Genomic DNA, 22357 nt, shown 5'->3' with positions numbered 1-22357 from the left:
AGGCTTTCATTACTATCACTCCAAACACCCTAAAAAATCAACCTCTGGCTTTTGAAGCAAACCAAATCCTATGGTGTACAAAACAGCACTAAACACAATAACAATATCTAAACCTTAAATACTTATAAAACTGACAACTTATGCCATAAAATAAAAAGCTGTATAGAAACAGACACAGGCAATTTCATAGAGTTTTAATACTCATTACTTATCTCAGTGTGATAAAAGTAATATAAAAACATGCACAAAGCCTAAACAATGAGAGAGAAGAAAAGTACTGACTATAGGAACTTTGGAAAACAATATTTAAATCTTCTTAGGCTCAAATTGTGAAAAGGACGAAATAATCTCAAGAGATGAACAAATTTTAGAAGATGGTGGTATTTGCTATAGCAATTAGACTGTGCTACCATTAAAAAGTCATGTTTTAATTTCCTTTTAATTATATTATTTGATGTTATAAGTTAGTGAAAATATAAAAGAAAGGAACAAAAGAAAGAAAGAGGAAAAAAAGAGAAAAAGAAAAACTTACTGGGATTGAAAATTCCTCAGCCAAATACTTCAAAGAGGCTGCTTCTCTTGCCAAGAACTTGTTCCTTTCTCTCATGTTGCCCTGAAGTTGTGTATCAAACTCCTTTCTTACCACAGAAGCAACAGAGTCGATAATCACAAGTTTAACTCCTTTTGAAATAATTTCTTCTTCCAAGGATTCAATCCTGTAAAAGCAGAATTTATAAAATAGTGGATAGGGCTTCCCTGGTGGCGCAGTGGTTGAGAGTCCGCCTGCCGATGCAGGGGACACGGGATCGTGCCCCAGTCCGGGAACATCCCACATGCCGCGGAGCGGCTGGGCCCGTGAGCCATGGCCGCTGAGCCTGCGCGTCCGGAGCTTGTGCTCCGCAACGGGAGAGGCCACGACAGTGAGGGGCCCGCGTACCGCAAAAAAAAAAAAAAAAAAAAAATAGTGGATAAATTTAAGGTTTAATTTTTAAAAATAGGGCATGGAAAAGTTAACTACCTTTAAAACAACAAATTATTCTTCCCTAAGTTGCAGTAATTATTGCAGATATTCAATAAACATACATCATTTTCAGCTCTTCTATATATATTGCACTCTTTTGGAAATAGGACAAAATATTTTCATTTAGCTTCACTCCTTGGTTTCCTTTTCTTTTTAATCAAACATTTATCTAATCAACCTCAAATGTGAAATGTGTCGATATTTATTTCTCTTCTGACAATTTGTATCAGCTCAAATGTAGATATTACTGCTTATCCACTTTTTTAAAAATTAATTAATTAATTAATTTTGGCTGTGTTGGGTCTTCGTTTCTGTGCGAGGGCTTTCTCTAGTTGCGGCGAGCGGGGGCCACTCTTCATCGAGGTGTGCGGGCCTCTCACTGTCACGGCCTCTCTTGTTGCGGAGCACAGGCTCCAGACACGCAGGCTCAGTAGTTGTGGCTCACGGGCCCAGTTGCTCTGCGGCATGTGGGATCTTCCCAGACCAGGGCTTGAACCCGTGTCCCCTGTACTGGCAGGCAGATTCTCAACCACTGCACCACCAGGGAAGTCCCCTTGGTTTTCTTATGATACTGCTAAAGCTCCAGTTTAGAGCAAAACTGCTTGCCGTAGCCAGGCTCCAAAATGGTCCCCATTTACTCCCACCTCCTGCTATTCACATCCTTGTGGAGTCCCCTCCCACATTGTACCAGGGTTGTCCTGTGGACCAATAGCATATGACAAAATGACAGTACACCGTTTCTGAGAGTAGGTTGTGAAAGACTACAGCATCCATCTTGGGCTCTTTCTTACTTGCCCACTCTCTCTCAGAGCACTGGCTCCGGCGGAGGCAAGGTACCATTGTGGACCAAAAATGTCGCCTGCCACATCAGTAAACAAAGGATGTTGAGGCCATCAAGCCATCAGCCACTGCAGCTGCCCTGACTGTGTACCCTGAGGGAATTCAGGATAGAGAAAAGCAAGATACTGTCCCTAGACAGTTAAGGTGCATATCAAAGGAATGATTTCAATGAGCCCAGGCTCTTGCCTTTCCCATACATACAAAAGTGATGAATTCATTAACTCAAGATGTTTGTTTTTTCTTTAATTAACAGTAATTTTTTGATGTTTCAACTACCTTGTTTTTGTTGCAAAAACTCCTATATCCTGGCTTCTCCCTTACCTCTTTGGAGCAGTCCCTCAGAGCTATCTGAGAGGATGCCTCCTAGGCTTAAGTCCTCAGTGTGTCTGCTGAATAAAACATAATTCTCAACTTTTAGGTTGTGTGCTTTTTTTTTTTTTTTTCAGTCAACAACATGTTGTAAGCAGCCCTATGGAGAGACCCACATAGTGAGAACTAGAGGCCTCTCCAGGAAGGAAGGGAGGCCTTCCAGCAACTACATGAATGACCCTGGAATTCTCCAAGATTCTCCAGCCTCAAGTGACCCTTGAGATGACTACAACCCTGGCCAACAGCTTGACTGCAAGCTCTTGAGCAACCCTGAGCCAGAAATACTCAGCTAAGCCATTCCCAGATACCTAACCCTCAAAAACTATGTGAGATAACAGATGTTTACTGTTTTAAGCTGCTAAACTTTGGGGTAATTTGTTAATGGAACAGTAGATAATATACCACTTAATTAGTTAAATCTAAAACATTTTATTCATTTAAAATATTTTTCATTTTTAAAGAAATACTTCAACCAATAGTAGTAAATAAAGAACACTGAAATAATTATTTCTCATAATCCTAATTTGTAGGGACTTTTTTTAACTCAGAAGCTGAAAACATGAAAAACAAAAAATAAATCTTCAAAGTATTACTAAAATACCAAAATCTAAGACAGCATACCTTTGTAGAACTTCATCACAGCTGAGTTCCCGATAAAGATGAACTTTACTGCTTGTCAAAAGTAATTTTTCTTCAGTGTTAAAATATCTGGGAAAACGAGATTCTGCTATCTCAATCAGTCTGTGGAGGAAAAAATAGCACAAGCAAAAACAGTCAATATTTTTTTGCCATTTGCAGCAACATGAATGGAGGATATTATGAAGTGAAATGAGTCAGACAGAGAAAGATGAATACTGTATGATATCACGTATATGTGGAATCTAAAAGAATACAATAAACTAGTGAATATAACAAAAAAGAGGCAGACTCATAGATACAGAGAACAAACTAGTGGTTACCAGTGGGGAGGGGAGGGGAGGGGCAATATAGGGTTGGGGGTGTGGGAGGTTCAAACTACTGGGTTTAAGATAGGCTCGAGGGTATATTGTACAACATGGGGAATGTAGCCAATATTTTGTAATAACTAAATGGAAAGTAACCTTTAAAAATTGTACCAAAAAATTAAAATAAATACATAAATAAAAATAGTCAATATTTAAAGCCACACAAATTTTACTTAGGAAACTCATAAGCCATAAGTAACACCGGAAAAAAAGCCTTATCAATAGAGCAGGTATTAAAAACAAAAAAGAGCAGGTATAAGCAAAATGGCTTCATATACAATTATGGAATGTAAGCCCTCGTTTGTAAGAACTAGAAGAGATTACCAGTTAGAGCACAAGCCTAGCAAGGGCTTTTAATCTCATCTAATGCTGAGCAAGCAATATCTCTGAGGTTTAACATTAAAATATATGTTTTTTTATAAATGAAAATTTGACTAGCACCGTATGTTTAGTAAATAAGAAAAATGCTTTCATTTTCAGAAATGAAATATATTTGAATATAGAATATTATCATTCTAATAATCAGATATCAGTAAATCTCCATGTCTCAGACCAGAAAAATGTTTTCTCAATTAAAACTTAAATACATACAAAATAAGTGCTATCCAATAGTTCCTTGGTAAACAGGAAACTATTTTCTAAACAAATGGATGTATCCAATATTTCCTTAGTAAACAAAAAATTATTTTCTAAACACTGAATTCTGACCTCAAAGCTAGATCTAATGCATGGGGTAGGCCGAGCATTAGAGAGTGACAAGTTGAAACAGATGCAACTATAACCGTTACTAATACAGGACATGGAGTGGTACTAGAAATTTCAAATATTTCTGGCTAAAAATACAAAAATGTAAATCTTTGAGTGTAACTGTCTCCTATTTAAAATGATACCTTATCAGTCCCATACTTAACCATCCAAGGGTGACTGGGAGGAAGGACTATAAATACTAAAACCATCCTATATTTTATGTTCCATTTAACAACACAAAAGTATAAAAGAATAGTGTTTTCATTTCTAAATAGTTAATGAGCTCCAAGAAGAAGCTGAGAATGTTAAAGAGATAAAATAAGTTCCTCACATATGCCATACTCAGAAATGAAAGAGAAACTCTAAAACAGGAAAGAAAAAAAATAAAACTAGTTAATAACATTCCTTAAAAAGTATATTTTGAACAATGTGAAAAGAAAAGGCCTCACTGGTATGAACAGGAAGAGAAAAAATTACTTTAGGAGTAAGGAATAGTACCAAAAGTTGTGTAAAAAGTTGAGTACAGAATGGATCAAATGACCATTCAGGAAAAGTACTTGAGAGAGGGAGGCATAGGGACTGGAAAAAAAGGAGGAAATGAGGTAAGTGATGAAAGCAAGAAGAAATGAGACGACACTGGCAAAGCAGAACGGGCAAATTTTGAGAGTCTGGGGAAAATGTGTAAATTTCTTGATTAGGGCAGCTATTTGCTGAGTTTAGTGCTAGTCAGAGAAGTCAGATAGAAAGCTCTGACACTTAGAACCTGCTGATTTTTAATACGAGAGGGATGGTGACACCTGCCAGAAACATGGAACTTTTTCAAAATTTGGATACCCAGTCGATTAGAAACCAGACTGAGAGTACCTAAGTCATTGGCAACAACAACTGAACAGCTGACAGACAATAATAATTTTCTGAATCTAACACTAGGCTGGATTTCAACCAGCAGCTTGATGGTCAAAGGCTCTGGAAACTATTTCTGCTCTCTCATTCCATTAAAGGCACCTCAGAAGGAGGGTGGTCAATGTGTGGACCTGAACTAACCTTATCCACAGTTATCATGCTGAATATCTGTATCAAATGGATATTTACACACGAATATGCTGTCATTTTCTGTAAGTTTCTCTAAATGTTTTTTATTTTAGAAAAAGTATCTAAAAATATATAAGTCAAAAACCAAATACAAATGTAGTATTCTATATGCCTCACATTAATCGTAGAATTTCTTATAACAATCTTCACCACAAAGATCTTTTTTGGTTACAGCAAGCGAAAGAAAAGATCTTGTTTTCCTCCCAGATATTAATTACATAAAATTTAAAAGCAGTGCCATCTAGTGGACATCTTTTTTATTAAAAGTACTCTTTTCAAAAGATGCATTTAAGGGCTTCCCTGGTGGCGCAGTGGTTGAGAGTCCGCCTGCCGATGCAGGGGACACGGGCTCGTGCCCCGGTCCGGGAAGATCCCACGTGCCGCGGAGCGGCTGGGCCCGTGAGCCATGGCTGCTGAGCCTGCGTGTCTGGAGCCTGTTGCTCCGCAACGGGAGAGGCCACAACAGTGAGAGGCCCGCGTACCGCAAAAAAAAAAAAAAAAAAAAAAAAAGATGCATTTAAGATTCATTCATTCAACATTTGAGGACCTACTATATGCGAGGCACCATTCTAGGAGCTAAGGATACAGCTATGAACAACAACAACAAAATAAAACAAAAAAATCCTTCCCTCATGGAACTTACATGCTACTGAGAAAGACAAACAAATAAATATATATTAACATGTCAGATAATATGTGCTTTAAAGAAAAGTGAATCAGGTTAAGGGAACAGATTGTTACAGACAGAAGTAACAGCTATTTCATGGAGGGTAGTCTGGGAAAGCCTCTTTAATACGGTGACATTTGAGCAAAGGTTTAAGGGAGATGAGAAAGTGAACCATGTGGGTATCCAGTGAAACAGCACACAGGAAGAGAGAATTACAGCAAGTGCAAAAGTCCAGATGTGGGAAGATGCCTGGGGTGTTGGAGGAATAACAAGGAGGCTTGTAGTAGCTGGAACACAGGAACCAAGAGGCGGAATAAAAGGAAATAAGGTTAGAGAGCTAGCCAGGGGCCAATATCACATAAGATTTTTATGTTTCTGGGTTTTTTCGGGGTATTTTTTAGATTTCATTTAGTAAAAAGCGAAACCTAGGATCAGGACTGACATGATCCAACTTCTTTTCTTTCCTTAAAGAATCACTCTAGCTACCAAATGTAGAAGAGGCTATGGAGGGGCAAGGGTAACAGCAAGATCAGCTAGTGCTGTCGTCCAGATAGAGATGATGACTTGACCTAGAGAACAGATCAGGTGACTAGAAGTAACTGCACTCCAGATACAGTTCCATAGAGGATGGAAGGGATTTCTTGACTAATCGGATGAGCAGCTGGAGAAATGGAATTACCATTCACTAAAGTGGAGAAGACTGGATTCAGATCAAGGTTTTTGTTATAAGCTCCTCCTGTTACTTCACAGCTCTTTTATAAAAGAAAAGCTTTACATTAGTGACCACGTGCCAACTTGAAACCAAACACATGCTTAATGTAAAAAAAAAAAAGTTTTCCAAAATTCTAGTTGAAATCTAGCATCATAAATGTGCTGAAATATAAGTTTATGTTTTCTCAAAGCTTCATGTAATACTTTCCTGTTCATTAATTCAATATGTACTTGCTCAGTACTGTGGTATTACAAAGTATAATAACGTGAATCTATTAGTTCCTTACAGATTCCAGAATATTCCAAAGTTTTGTTTTAGTGATAATAAGTACTTATGACTAATTTTCATTTTCTATCATAAAAACTCTTCAGGATCTCCCTCACCACTAATTCATTTCGATTCACAAATGATAGGACAGCTAGAACTAAACTAAGAAAAACCTACTCAGACTCATGAAACCATCTCAAAAAATGGTAAAAGGCAATTTATCTCCCCTGTTTTTTGCCCCCTGGGTTAAAGATCTGGATTTGTACCAACTAGCAAGTAGGTAAATGGTCCTAAGACCACACTGGTATTGCCTTCAGAATCAGCCAAAGTCATTCTGGGCACTACCACTACATGCTGATACACTACACCCTGATACACTGGTTCAGAGAGAGTGATACTCTAGGCAGTTTGGTAGGAATTAAAGGGCACTGGCTGTAGGGTACTTGGCACCCTCAGAAATGACATAAATACCAAGTACAAAACTTCCTTCAGATCTAAGCTTGGCCATTGCTTCCACATGGTACCAACACAACATATACCTCGCCTCTGTATACTTAGTTATATATAATAGTTATAATTTTACAATTTTGTGATTATTTGATTTTCTTCCTCCCCTGTTGGACTACATCTTTCTTCCTAGTTTTCAAAGCTCTTCTGATTTCATGACATCTCAGGAATGTCTACTTCTGCCTCTTACAATTCCAATTCTATGTCCCACCTCCCCAAGTCTCCACCTTCCAGGGTCCTGGGTCCCATCTCCTGCTTCCCCAGATCCCTCCGTCTTCCTCACACACATTCCACTTGCAGTTCTAAGACTGCTTTATTTTCCTTTATCCATTTTATTTCTCCCAGAGTTTTTTTTTTTTTTTTTTTTTTTTTTGCAGTACGCGGGCCTCTCACTGTTGTGGCCTCTCCCGTTGCGGAGCACAGGCTCCCAACGCGCAGGCTCAGTGGCCATGGCCCACGGGCCCAGCCGCTCCACGGCATGTGGGATCTTCGTGGACGGGGGCACGAACCTGCGTCCCCTGCATCGGCAGGCGGACTCTCAACCACTGCGCCACCAGGGAAGCCCCCTTTTTTATTCTTAACCTCCAGTTCCATCTTTTTCTAATTATCCCCAATAGGGATAATACAGTATTCATTCAATTCATGTATACTGGAATTTTCATGGCTGCCAAAATTTCCATAGACAGGTCACTAACCTATTTATATTCTCAAGGTATGTACAGGATATAGCATCTAAGACTATATGAGACCCTAAGCATAAGTCCAATAGGTAAAACAAATAAAAACAGACTTTTCCTGAATCAATCAGAAGAAGGAGATCCAGAACTCTGCCTGTTTAGCATTCCCCTCTCCCCAAGGCAGTCCCTGAGTACCTGAGGGTTTAGCACCAGATTATACTATTATCTAATTATTAAGCAGTACAGAAATACAATTGCAGCCTGTGATGAACAAGCATGATTAACGTACTTCTCAAAAATATGTAAAAATGAGCTAGCTAGTGTATTGCTTTAAAAAAATATATAACTAAGCATTCCAAAGTGCTTTTAAGTATATCACCTCAAGGTTTTCTTTTTTTTTTTCTTTCTTTCTTTCTTTATTTTTGGGCTGCTTTGGGTCTTCGTTGCTGCATGCAGGCTTTCTCTAGTTGCAGCAAGCAGGGGCTACTCTTCGTTGTGGTGCACGGGCTTCTCATTGCGGTGGCTTCTCTTGTTGTGGAGCATGGGCTCTAGGCGTGCAGGCTTCAGTAGTTGTGGCACGTGGGCTCAGTAGTTGTGGATAGTGGGCTCTAGAGTTCAGTCTCAGTAGTTGTGGCACACAGGCTTAGTTGCTCCGCGGCACGTGGAATCCTCCCAGACCAGGACCCGTGTCTCCTGCATTGGCAGGCAGACTCTTAACCACTGCACCAGCAAGGAAGTCTTTTCTCTTTTTTTTAATACATTTTAAACTTCACTTATTTTTATTTATTCTTCCTCTGTTTTCTTCCTCCTTCTTGATAAAAAGATATCTAGCAACTTATTGACAGAAATTATTTTCCACTTTTTTCACTTACCCTAAATTCTCTATATGTTAATCCTTTAATCTTCCTTCATGTTAATCCTTCAATTCACTTTCACATTTGTGTTTTTCTTTTTTAACTGATTTTTTAAATTCATTTATTTTATTTATTTATTTTTGGCTGCGTTGGGTCTTTGTTGCAGTGCGCTGGCTTCTCACTGTGGTGGCTTCTCTTGTTGTGAAGCATGGGCTCTCGGAATGTGGGCTTCGGTGGTTGCAGCATGTAGGTTCAGTAGTTGCGGCACGCGGGCTTTGTTGCTCCACAGCCCGTGGGATCTTCCCAGACCAAGGCTCAAACCCGTGTCCCCTGCATTGGCATGAGGATTCTTAACCACTGTGCCACCGGGGAAGCCCTCATTTGTGCTTTTTGGAGAGCTTGTTTGAAGGACAAAATGGAGACAATTATCCATACAGAGACATACAGAAAGCTAAAGCATATTCCTTTTTGGGTCTTATATTTTCCTGCTTTAACTTTTATCTAAGTCCAAAAACTATCCCAGTTGTGGGAGACACTATTAATTACCTACCAATATCCATTCCCACTTCTTCCTTGTTAAGGGAACCCCAATTTTACTCAAGCAGTTATGTTAACCAGCCCCATCACACTTGTTACAAATATGTTTTGCCCTCACTTTTCCATCCTCCCTTGCACGTAGGGGTGACCAAGTGAGAAGTCTGCAGAAGGATTCCAGAGCGTGAAAAGAAAATCAGCAGAGGGGAGGAGGCGGCTACTCTGAAAAGTATATTTTCCTGATGAAAGGTATAATTGGCTCTTTCTCTTCTCACTGACTCAAGCACAGAATGGATATTATGCCTAAAATGTACCAGCCCTAGGTCTCTATCATCACTGAGAGACAGAACCAGGGCCAGCAACGACCTACTCAGGTCTTCCCATTATGGGGAAAAATATAAACCTCTTGTTGTTTAGGCCGCTGTTCTTTGTATATCCAGTTGCTTGCAGGAGAAAGCTTCCCTAACTGATTGACCAACCTTCCCCAGTAACTCCAAATAGGGATCAACCAATATTGTAACAGCACAAATGAAATGTGACCAAGCATCACAGAGCCAGCTCCATCCTCTGACCTGCCATGACAAACTTCAGAAGGCACTAAAAGAACACCAAGGCTGGCATCTATACAAAAGAGCATAGGGACCTTTGATTCCACCTGACCCCAGCACCAGATCATCACACTTTTCAAGGGTTGTGGAGAATAGACTAGAAAAATAAAAACAATATAAATCTCAACCCTTGTCTTCAAATGACCTTCATAAGAGTTCCTTGTGAATTATGCAACATAATTCCAACAAAAGGGACAAAAATTTTACCACTCCATTTTCCAGCCTGCCTCTAATGCAAGTACTAAGTAATATGTACATAGGCAGGAAAAGATAATGAAGGAAAATAATTAATACAGAGAATGCAAAAAGTAGCCAATTAGACTAAATGCAAAGACAAAGAAAAACAAACAAAAATCTCCACAAATTAATACGGAGAATGTAGACTAGTCACCTGCTACTGGATTTCACCTAATTCACTGATAGGTTTTTAACCTACTCTGAACTGTAATACTGATAACAATGAAATAATCCAACAGTTTAAGAAGACATTGTAAACTCAGCTTTAAAAGTGGTGCAGGGCTTCCCTGGTGGCGCAGTGGTTGAGAGTCCGCCTGCCGATGCAGGGGACACGGGTTCGTGCCCTGATCCCGGAAGATCCCACATGCCGCGGAGCGGCTGGGCCCGCGAGCCATGGCCGCGGAGCCTGTGTGTCCGGAGCCTGTGCTCCGCAACGGGAGAGGCCACAGCAGTGAGAGGCCCGCGTACAGCAAAAAAAAAAAAAAAAAAAAAAAGTGGTGCAAAAAAAGCAAGAATCCAATTACAGTGAACTAAACTGCTGTTATCAGAATAAGCTTAATCCTTCAATTCTTTAAGCAAATGCCCCAGGACCTTTGTAAGAGCTATTTATACATTAGCTATTTATTACCTAATTGGCTATTTAATACCTTCTTGGCTTATGAGTTGAAAGCTAGTCATTGGCATTTTAAAGAGTACCTTTCACCTGGACAACCTGAGTGAGCCAGTGTCTTTACCAGATTTACCATCAAATATATTTGTCTGTATCAGCTTTAATATCAAATATGTTTCAACGTTCAGATTTCCAGTGGTGTCACATGTTTATGCTTCTGGGTTTTTTTTTACCATTTATTTGTTAAAGATCCAAATAAGTTTATCACATTACAATTGATCACTATGGCTTTTTCCCAGCTTTATTGAGATATAATTGACATATAACATTGTGTAAGTTTAAGGTGTACAATGTGATGTGAGCAATACATCTTTTTTTTTAAGCTCTACTTTTTTTATTGAAGTGTAATTGCTTTACAGTGTTGTGTTAGTTTCTGCTGTATATTGAAGTGAATCAGCTATATGTATACATATATCCCCTCTGTCAGACCTCCCTCCCACCCATCCCACCCATCTAGGTCATCACAGAGCACCAAGCTGAGTTCCCTGTGCTATACAGCAGGTTCCTACTAGCTACCTAGTTTACACATGGTAGTGTATATGTCTATCCTAATCTCCCAATTCATCCCACCCTCCCCTTCTCCCCTGTGTCCACATGTTCGTTCTCTATGTCTGCGTCTCTATTCCCGCCCTGCAAGTAGGTTCATCTGTACCATTTTTCTAAATTCCACATATATGCGTTAATATATGATATTTGTTTTTCTCTTTCTGACTTACTTCACTCTGTATGACAGGCTCTAGGTCCATCCACATCTCTACAAATGACCCAATTTCATTCCTCTTTATGGCTGAGTAATACTATTGGTGGGAATGTAAATTGATACAGCCACTATAGAGAACAGTATGGAGGTTCCTTAAAACACTAAAAATAGAACTACCATATGACCCAGCACTCCCACTACTGGGCATATATCCTGAGAAAACTACAATTCAAAAAGATACATGCACCCCAATGTTCTTTGCAGCATTATTTACAATAGCCAGGATATGGAAGCAACCTAAATGTCCTCGATACATCTTTTAAGTCTCTTTTAATCCAAAGGTTTATCCTCCAACTCTTTTTTTTTAATCCTACAAATTGTTGTTTGTTGTTTTCCACAGTTTGGATTTTCTGATTACATCCCTCGGGTGTAGTTTCACATGTTGCTCTCTTCTCTGTATATGTTGTAAACTGGTCGTTGGATCTGAAAGCTTGATCACTTTCTGGTTTGATTATTCTTCCATCAGCAAGTACCACAATGACTGGTTGCCTTTTTGTGATACTAGCACACTTTTCTGTTTATGAACCGTTTTTATTCACAACACTTCTGACACCAAATGTGTGGGTTTTCTATACTAAGCAATTTTCCAATTCCCTATGGACACCAACTCGGTGTCCTACAAGTCAATTCAATTCTAACACTAACTACTAGGAGTTAACTCAGACACCGCAGGTTAAAGGCTCATATTCACAAGGCTGCCCCCAATTCAGTCTTCAATCACAAGTCCCAGGCCTCTGGTACTTCAGACCAACCAGCTATAAATTGGGAGTACCATCCCCCCCCAGCACCTCAGTGTGTTCACCAACCCAGAAGCTCTCCAAACCCTATCAGTTAGAGGATTTTGTGGAGATTCCACTACATGGGCATGATTCATTAAATGGGAATGCTGATTGATCCATTTCTAGTCCCTCTTCCCTCCTCAGAGGTTGGGGAGGTAGGGCTGAAAGATCAACCCTATAATCACATGACCAGTTCCTCTGGCAACCAGCCCCCTTCAGATGCAATCTAGGGGCCCACCAAGAGTCATCTCGTTAGCATAAACTCAGGTATGGTTGGAAAGGGGCTAATTACGAATAACAAATTATGCTCCTTTCAGCTCTATCACTCAGGAAATTCCAAAGGTTTTAGAAGTTCGTTTGTCAGTAACCAGGATGACAACAAAATATGTATTTATTATATCACAATATTCAGTTCCTAGATCACTAGATTATTAGGGTTTATAATTTGGTTATATTGTATCATTCCTTCATCATTTATTATTGGAATACTTCTATAAAAAAGACATATTTGTTACTTAGTAATACAGTTCGTATTGAAAAGAGAATAAATGCTTGATTTCCTTTTTTTTTTTAACTCATTTTCAAAATAATAAGTTGCTTCTCCAGAATTCTCCAATGGTGATCAATTTGTTGCTTTTCATTTTTTTTAATTTATTTGTTTTTGGCTGTGTTGGGTCTTCGACGCTGCGCATGGGCTTTCTCTAGTTGCGGAGAGCGGGGGCTACTCTTCATTGTGGTGCACAGGCTTCCCACTGCGGTGCCTTCTCTTGTTGTGGAGCACAGGCTCTAGGCATGCAGGCGTCTGTAGTTGTGGCATGCGGGCTCAGTAGTTGTGGTTCACGGGCTCTAGAGCGCAGGCTCAGTAGGTGTGGTGCACGGGCTTAGTTGCTCCATGGTATGTGGGATCTTCCCAGATCAGGGCTCGAACCCATGTCCCCTGCATTGACAGGCAGATTCTCAACCACTGTGCCACCAGGGAAGTCCTGCTTTTCATTTCTTAATATTATAGACTCATGAATTTAAACATATTCCATGTGTTTCAATCAACTTCTATTATTGTTCTACTGGTGCTCAATTTGTTTCACCTTTGGCCAGTGGGAGCTCTTCAGGTTGACTCCAGAGTCCTTCTGACACTCCCTTAGCTAGTCGTTGATAGTTTTCTTGCTATCAGATAAGATGTTTCAGACTCAACTTAAAAACTTCCTAATACTCTGGTTTCTCTTCAGATTGAATAAATCTTTTGCTTTTTACTAAAACAAACAAACAAACAAAACTTTCTGCTCCATAGCTAGAATCAGCCATTCCCCCATGGAGCCCTTGTTCCTTTTAGTAGGAAATGGGATCTGGATTCCATGATCTGAGAGCAATACCTGTCAATTCCTTCATTTAGCAAACATTTTCTGAGCAGTTAGTATGTGTCAGTCATAGGATTTGACTTTCAAGATACAAAGATATAACACAAACTCAAAGGGCTGACAAACCAGTGGCATATACTTAGAAAGAATAGATAATCAAGAGATGTAGAACAAAGCAAATAAGCTCTAGGCAAAATAATCCATTTGAAATTTATCTGGTCAGGTAATACACTTTGATCTTTGTAGTACTCTTAGAGAGAAATAAGTAAGATTCACTGTGACATAACTAGAGAAGGACCCAAAGAACTATACCTATACTATACCTTGGCTAAGAAAGTAGAATTGAGTCATTCTCTAGATATATAAAGCACTGCTACTTATGAATGTCAATCAGAGCAGGGGAAGAGGAGATCAGACTTATCTTCAGGTATACAGAGTTACACAAATGACTGAATGCCTTTCTCATAGAACGTTAAAATAAAGGTCCTTGCCAAACTAAGGAAATCTTTTCTTTCTAAGCATGCATATACTTATCATCAGTGTGTTTCTTGCATTTAATACCACACTATTTCAAAGATTAAAGTAAAATATTTCTCAAGCAAAAAATGTTTTGAAAATTGCAATTTTTTCACTCACTAATATTTTACTTCCAACTAGTAACTACTTACAAAGCAGCTTACCTTTTGTCTGTCTTATTAACTTTCCCTCTTCTCCATTTTCTACTTACATACCTCTCTCTGTTTCTTAAACTTGTTTCTTTCTGACTTTCTGCAAAACACAGCTTATTCAGGAACCCCACTCAAACCAATAAGAAAGGGATAAAAAAGGCAAAAAGAAATTGCTGCCTGGGTTAATTTTAAAAGGAAAATTCCTGTATTCTCAAAAATAAAAAATGTTAACATGTTTGTAAATGTTACATGCCGTATATAAGTTACAAAAATAAAGCATTATAATGAAAAATAATAAAATCTCCCACCTTTCAGCACTAAATGCTGACTCTGTGTCAATGTACACAACAGCTCCTTCTAATCCTCCCATGTTGGTAGGTAATGTAGCCAAAATGCTCATCATTATACAAAACTGAGTTTTTCCACAACCTGGTGGACCTGTAATCTAAAATTAAAAAAATATTGTTATTTGTATAAACATTACAATCTAATCAAAGCAAAATCCTTTTAAGAACTTGCCACATATACAGTCCAACTAACCTGGGTTCCCAGAGAGAACATTCTAATACACCCCTTGTATGTAATAAATTAACTTCTCCCCTATGCATCTGAATTGGTACTAGTTATGTACCATCCTTGGGAGAAATGAGAAAATAGTCACCCAGACCATCCTCTGCGTTCTGTAGTTCAGATGAAAAACTGGTTGAGAAAGCCTTGAGGATTCATTTATAAATTCACAACTTGGAGTTCTATACCTTTTCCTCATTAAGACTTTATAGAAAGATCTTGAAAATATTTAAGACGCTTTAATAATTGGTTTAGCATTTGTTATAAATTGGCCTTTCAAAACAATTTTGTACTAGTCCCATTAAAAGGTACTTTGATCTTTATTCTTAAAAGTATTTAGGAGTAAAAGGTATTGATATATACAATTTAATTTCAAATGAATCAGAAAAGAAGTGTATGTGTCTGCGTGTGTGTGTGTGTGTGTCTGTGTAGAAGAGAGATAAAGCAAGTAAAACAAAATTCAATAATTACTGAATCTAGGTGACTCATACTTTGAAGTGTATATTTTAAAATTTTAGTTGGTGGAAAGCTATTTTGAGATTATAAAATTCGAAAACAAGAGGGTATAGATGGAAAAGAATAGGACGTTAATCACAGGCATATTTGAATCCAACAGGAAGTAGTTAACAAAAATTAATTTGAAAATATTAAAAATATCCCCTTTAACATGTTATTTGTCATACTGGCTGTGGCATCCAAATTTTAAGAACCAAAACACTATCCCTTTTGTGAGGATAACACTAATGAACAATTTTTCACAATAGGAAGAAGGGAAAAGAAGAGGAGGAAAGGAGAGAAGAAAATCTCAGGTAGAGATGAACAAAAGTCCAAGCTAAGACTGAGACACGCTAGATCTGAAGAAACTGTCTCAGATATACTATGAAGCAGGAAGAAATAAGAAGGGATGATCCAGGAGTCTAAATCATGGAGGCCCATGGTTCTCAAACATGAGAGAACATTAGAATCACCTGGAAAGCTCATTAACCAGCATTTCTGGTTAACAATAGGTCTGAAATAGGGGCTGAAAATTTACATTTCTAGTAAGTTGACACTGATGCTGCTCTACATTTGAGAACCACTGTTTTTGGAATTTAGAGTAAGGGTAAACTTCATTTATCAAAGCTTAACATTAAAAAAAACAAAGGCTCACAAGCTAGAAACCATGTGCTGATTTATAATCTCTAAAACAATGATTTAGACTTCTGGGTTAAATAATTGCTGCTAGCAATAACAGTGTGCCAGATCATGAGTGATCAGTGAAAACTCCAAAGTTCTTTGATTACATACTCCAACAAACAAACCAAAAAATAAAAATAAAAATTTTAGTATGAACCTCCAATATATGCATATGTATTATATATATACTATTTTACTAATACATTCTATGCAGTATAAAACCACATAAAATAGGGATTAAAAAATAAAGATTACAAGCATTTAAAAATAGTTTCATATCTTGTTTTAATTCTAAAATACAACACAAATCAATAGTTTCATAACATATATTAGTTGTACAGATCTTTTCACTCTCATAAAAACTTATTAGCACTTTTAGTGGAGCAAAGATAACAATGAAAATAAATGAAACTATGTATGCTGTTTTTTAAATATTGATTTAAATATTTTGTAATTCAGTAACTGAAATGTCAGTTCCTAAGTTTTGCTTATTTCAGTACTTAACTGCAATGGCTCTACAGTTGAGAAGGTGATAATTGCAAAACAACAAGGATTGAAATTAAAGAAATACATGATTTGTTGTACTTAGGAAATCATTATTTTTTAATACCTTTTTCAATTATCAAAAGTTTTTGTTGAACTCTGGCTAATAAATTTCCATCTTCCTTCATATCAACTAATTATTCTTTTTTTTTTAAAACAGAGAACAGGAGTATTTATTTCTTTATAAATTTATTTATTTATTTTGGGCTGTGTTGGGTCTTCGTTTCTGTGCGAGGGCTTTCTCTAGTTGTGGCAAGCGGGGGCCACTCTTCATTGCGGTGTGCGGGCCTCTCACTATCACGGCCTCTCTTGTTGTGGAGCACAGGCTCCAGACGTGCAGGCTCAGTAGTTGTGGCTCACGGGCCTAGTTGCTCCGCGGCATGTGGGATCTTCCCAGACCAGGGCTCGAACCCGTGTCCCCTGCATTAGCAGGCAGATTCTCAACCACTGCATCACCAGGGAAGCCCCTCAACTAATTATTCTTGTAAACTAATAAAAATATATTGACTTTTAACATTTTTAATAATTGGTTTCACAATCAAAGGAAACTATTTGGAAGATTTCTTAACAGTATAGAAAATATTGTTAAAGTTTTTTAAAGTGTGCAGATAGTAAAGTTTTCACAAGATACACATCTTTGATGACAAAAATCACATGATACACATGATAAAAGAAACATTTCCAAGCAATGATTTGAAAAACACCCTGTATTTTGATCTCTGTCTTTTAAGAAGCAGTTACTTTCGCACTCATTGTAAAAATATCCTTTACTTTAGGGCTTCCCTGGTGGCGCAGTGGTTGAGAGTCCGCCTGCTGATGCAGGGGACACAGGTTCGTGCCCCGGTCTGGGAAGATCCCACGTGCCACAGAGCAGCTAGGCCCATGAGCCATGGCCGCTGAGCCTGCGCGTCTGGAGCCTGTGCCCCGCAATGGGAGAGGCCACAACAGTGAGAGGCCCACGTACCGCAAAAAAAAAATTAAAAATTAAAAAAAAAATATATATATATATATATCCTTTACTTTGAAGGAATGGAGTAAGAGTGTTCCATTGGTTGCTTGCTTGCTTGATTTTCAATCTGCTAGGTGGCATATTACATAGCCACTTGTTATACAAAAAGTGTCAGCAAATTTGACATATCTTGTCCTTTCATTTTAAAAAAGTTTCACTCAAAAAAAAAAGTTTCACCCATCTTTAAATTCAACAGTCATTTACAATCTTTGCTGTGAGATAACCAAAGAAGCTCTTGTGATTCAAATGACTTTCATGGTCACTCCTCATCTCATTACAGACTATACTACAAAGAGTCAATACTTTACCAGTCAGGTTTTTATAAAAATTGTACCATCCTGAAGCACTCTTCACACGTCTGACATCAGCTTCTGTGTTGCTATAGACTGCCTAAGGATGATGTAACCGAAAAATTCAGAGTTTTACAGAGAACATTTGTATACCCACCACCTAGACTCTGCAACTGCCATTTTATTGTTACTATGCTATAGTACAGTATACTACTACACTACGTTATCCATCAATCCATCCTTCTATCCATTCATCAATCCATCTTAGATTTTTTTTGTGTGTGTGTGGTACGCGTGCCTCTCACTGTTGTGGTCTCTCCCCTTGCGGAGCACAGGCTCCGGACGCGCAGGCTCAGCCGCCATGGCTCACGGGCCTAGCCGCTCCGCGGCATGTGGGATCTTCCCGGACCGGGGCACGAACCTGTGTCCCCTGCATCGGCAGGCGGACTCTCAACCACTGCGCCACCAGGGAAGCCCCATCTTAGATGTTTTTAAATGCATTTCAAAGTAAGTCAAAGACATAAATATACTTTCCCCTAACAGTTCAGTGTGTATATAATTAACCTGAGTTTAATGTGTATGATTTTTTTTCTTTTAAGGTAAATTTTACACACAATGAAATGCCCAAATCTTGAGTGTATCATTTGATGAGTTCCAGCAAATGTATATACATATGCAATCTAAACCCCTGTCAAAGTCGGAACATTAACATTACTACCAGGAAATTCCCTCATAAACATTGCTTTATATTCAAGAAGTCTTTTTTTTTTTTTTTTTTTTTTTTTGCAGTACACGGGCCTCTCACTGTTGTGGCCTCTTCCGTTGCGGAGCACAGGCTCCGGACGCGCAGGCTCAGCGGCCGTGGCTCACGGGCCCAGCCGCTCCGCGGCATGTGGGATCTTCCCGGACCGGGGCACAAACCCGTGTCCCCTGCATTGGCAGGTGGACTCTCAACCACTGGGCCACCAGGGAAGCCCCTGTCATTGATTTTTACTTCATTAATTGTAGGAGAGTCATCAGCTCTGACTTTTATGTACATGTGGTTCACTTCTGCTCACATTATTAGTATTGCCTTCAATATATAGTTTCTTTGCAGGAATCTTTTTATGCCATTTGTCTGCTTTGTGAGGTATGATTTAGTTAAATCAATAAATCCACCTAACTAGGTACATGCAGAACTATAATTCATCCCAATATGTTGAAAATAAAGATACAATCAAGGTGCCCTTGTCAACCTTCTGTATCCTTTCCTCATGGACTATACCTGACACATGACAGTCGAACATACAGACCAAGTGAGGATGCCAGTGTCAATCCACTTAATAAATATCAATAAAGGTTTATTTCATGTTTTAAACTGAAATACCAATAAAAGTTCTAATATCTTTTTCCCACAACCCAATGGACCATCTTACATACTGTCCTTTGGAGACTGGTAGTTTTGAAGAGCCCAAAACACTTTTCATGGACCTTTTATCATCATCAAGGACAACATGGATCAAATTAATCACCAGACATCAGAGCAAAGGAAACTTCTATGAATAATAGTTGAAAGGGGATCTTGAAAATGAGAAATGATGACTCTTCAGAGTGCTAACTAAGGGAGGAACAAAGGACTTCCTTTCTATACATAGTATCTACATGCCCGGTTTTAGATATGTTCTAAGATTTAATGAACTTAAACCCATGAAATGCTTTGTGATTTTTAGTGGAAAGGTGAAACAAGCCCCCAATTTAAAAACATTTTTTAAGATGTTATATATGAATATATTCAGTAAAGTATCAAATACCATGATACTGTAAGGCGTTATCTTATTATTCCATCTTCAAAGAAAACATGTAAAAAAAATCTGAAGTTAAACAAGTGCAACTGGTATTTTACCTGCATCATTATTTTTATGTACTGATTCAGTACAGTCTTGAGAAAAGTAGAATATCACATGAATAACATAAGATTTCTGGGTTCATTTGGCTTTTTGTATGCTTGCTTTACTTTGCATTCGAATTTGGATATTAACGTTTTCTTTAAACTATAATAACTAATTTCTAATTCTTTAGCAATCTCAGATCCTTTTCATATATTTTTCCTCTCTTTCTAACCTCAAAAAAATATGCTATATGCAATTTTTATGGGCTGGCTGGAGTTAAATTTCATTATTTTTTCAGGTTTACTTAGTGGGTTAAAACATTTCAACATTAATAATTTTTAGCTTCAGATAGTTTAGCTCTGACTTCTAGCAGCCAAACCACAAAATTTCAAATTGTGTTCAGTTCCCAGGTTCAGCTCCAATGGTGGTTAGAAAGAGAGAACATGCCAAACCAGAATAGTCTAAGTGATTTGCTTCTTGGAAACTCAGAGTGAATACAGCATTTACACACGGAAGACACCAGTAAAATACAATCAGCTTCATATAGTTAGAGCCTGAGTTTCAACAATCCTGCATGAGAAATGTAAAAGAACAGAAAGAAAACAACCGGTAGTGAAGATCACTAGAATATCAACAAGGAAGCAAATATTAGCAATTGCTTTAAAGAGGGAAGAGAATTATTACCAAGAAAAGAAAGTCTAATTATATTAAAGTGAAAATGAAGCCTAGTCATTTTAGTCTTTAAAAAGATCCACTGGTAGAGATGAATGTGAAACCTGGACCTATTGGGGCCTAAAATCTTACCTAGTAACTCTTCCTTCCGCACATTCAAAATAGGGGCATGAGGATGGGGCAATCCACCAAGCAAATACTTTGCAGAGAAAATTTAAGGACTGCCTGGTTCTGATCTGAGAAAAGAGCATGTGGAAACGTCATAGCATCTTTTTTTTTTTTTTTTTGCGGTACGCAGGCCTCTCACTGTTGTGGCCTCTCCCGTTGCGGAGCACAGGCTCCAGACGCACAGGCTCAGTGGCCATGGCTCACGGGCCCAGCCGCTCCGCGGCATGTGGGATCCTCACGGACCGGGGCACGAACCCGTGTCCCCTGCATCAGCAGGTGGACTCTCAACCACTGTGCCACCAGGGAAGCCCATAGCATCTTTTTAATGACCCCCTTCCCCCAGCATCTAACTACCCATCTCCATGTGCTCTACTATTATGTATAAATACGATTAGGTCATCAGAACTACAGAATTCTTTTTAAGAGTCACTCTCTGAATCCTAAAACAAACAAACAAAGAAACAAAAAGCAAACAATCTCAGAAAGGTTGGGTAGCTCTTTGCCTTGTGAAAGAAATCTTGATCTTAAGTTACTTTATATCAACAAGTGGAAGATTTCATATCTTAAATTCTCTCCACCACTCCCTCTTACTCAATACTGACAACTGCTGTTTTTTACGTAAATGGGAAGGGAAGGAGAAAAAGAAGGGAGGGGAACAGAACAGAAAAAAAGCAAGAGGACATGGAAATGACAAGTACCACAAGCTTCACAGTAAAAAAAAAAAAAAAAAAAAAAAATCAAACTGTCAAGAGATATAATAAGTTAACAATCATACAATATGTGCCATATAAAAGACTTTATGAAACCTTTATGGAGAAAGATGTTCATTTCTAAATCAGGAAATGAGTGAAGAATTAGAAACAATGATTCAATCAACCACATATGCTAAACTCCTGTACTAGGACAAAGGCCTGGTTGTCCTGCCTTTCAAAACACTGGGCAGGATAAACAAATCCCATCAGCAGATCAAGGAACGCTGATTAGAAATCTCTCCCTAGTTTTCCTACTGCTGTTGCTGCACGTGGAGCAGACCAGAATCTGACTGCAGCTTGAAGGAGGTGAGACCCACCCTGGCCAACCTGCAGACCCACGAGCAAGAAAAATTACTGTTTGCTGATGTTGTAAGCAGACTTAAGCAGCCAAAATTGACTGATAAAGCATTTATGTTTTATACTTCACTGTTGATACATTTCTATATAAGCCAAGGCCCTTGTGGACACTTGAATTTACAAGCCCTGACTTATTGTCTCCTGTGATCTTTAGACCACAGCCCACCCTGCCAACTAAAAAGAAGCAGAACTGAAATATTTACCTGTTCTAAGGAAAAGTTTGGAAGCCAAAACAGGACTCTGGCATCCTGCCTCTACCTTTTTGGGACAGTAGGATGGTCACTTCCAAAGCAAACTGCCCTACTCAAGGAGGACACCTGGTCTCCTTAAATTATGAACAAAGCATAGAAATGACTCAGGAAACACAAATAATGTAGACACGTGCTACATTGTTTCTCATTATTTACAGCAAGGATCTGGGTATAATCATTACTCTTAAATGTTGTAAAGATTTGTCAGTGCTTCACAGGTTTACCCTTCCAGAGGTACTCTCCAAACAAGACATGCAGATGCTACATCTCTTTTTGCTGACATGAGTTTGGATCAGTACTCTAGTCCTGTAATCTCTGGATTACAGTATGAAAATA

General features: G+C 38.5%; 1 protein-coding gene across 6 annotated transcripts in view; it reads right to left on the bottom strand.

Moving 5' to 3' along the window:
- RAD51B (RAD51 paralog B) overlaps positions 1 to 22357 on the bottom strand; it is a 666036-nt gene that overhangs the window by 610090 nt on the left and 33589 nt on the right. For all 6 annotated transcript variants that reach the window (XM_082617995.1, XM_082617991.1, XM_082617994.1 and 3 more), the window contains exons 5-7: positions 14677 to 14813; positions 2852 to 2971; positions 533 to 716 (exon numbers count right to left, since the gene is read on the bottom strand). In XM_082617995.1, the coding sequence (XP_082474121.1) occupies positions 533 to 716; positions 2852 to 2971; positions 14677 to 14813 (441 nt within the window). The remainder of the gene's footprint in view (positions 1 to 532; positions 717 to 2851; positions 2972 to 14676; positions 14814 to 22357) is intronic.

The sequence above is a fragment of the Mesoplodon mirus genome, assembly GCF_964341445.2.
Source record: "Mesoplodon mirus genome assembly, chromosome: 4".
NCBI lineage: Eukaryota > Metazoa > Chordata > Mammalia > Artiodactyla > Ziphiidae > Mesoplodon > Mesoplodon mirus.
The sequence above is the reverse complement of the archived record's forward strand: the minus strand, read 5'-3'. Positions and strand labels throughout refer to the sequence as shown.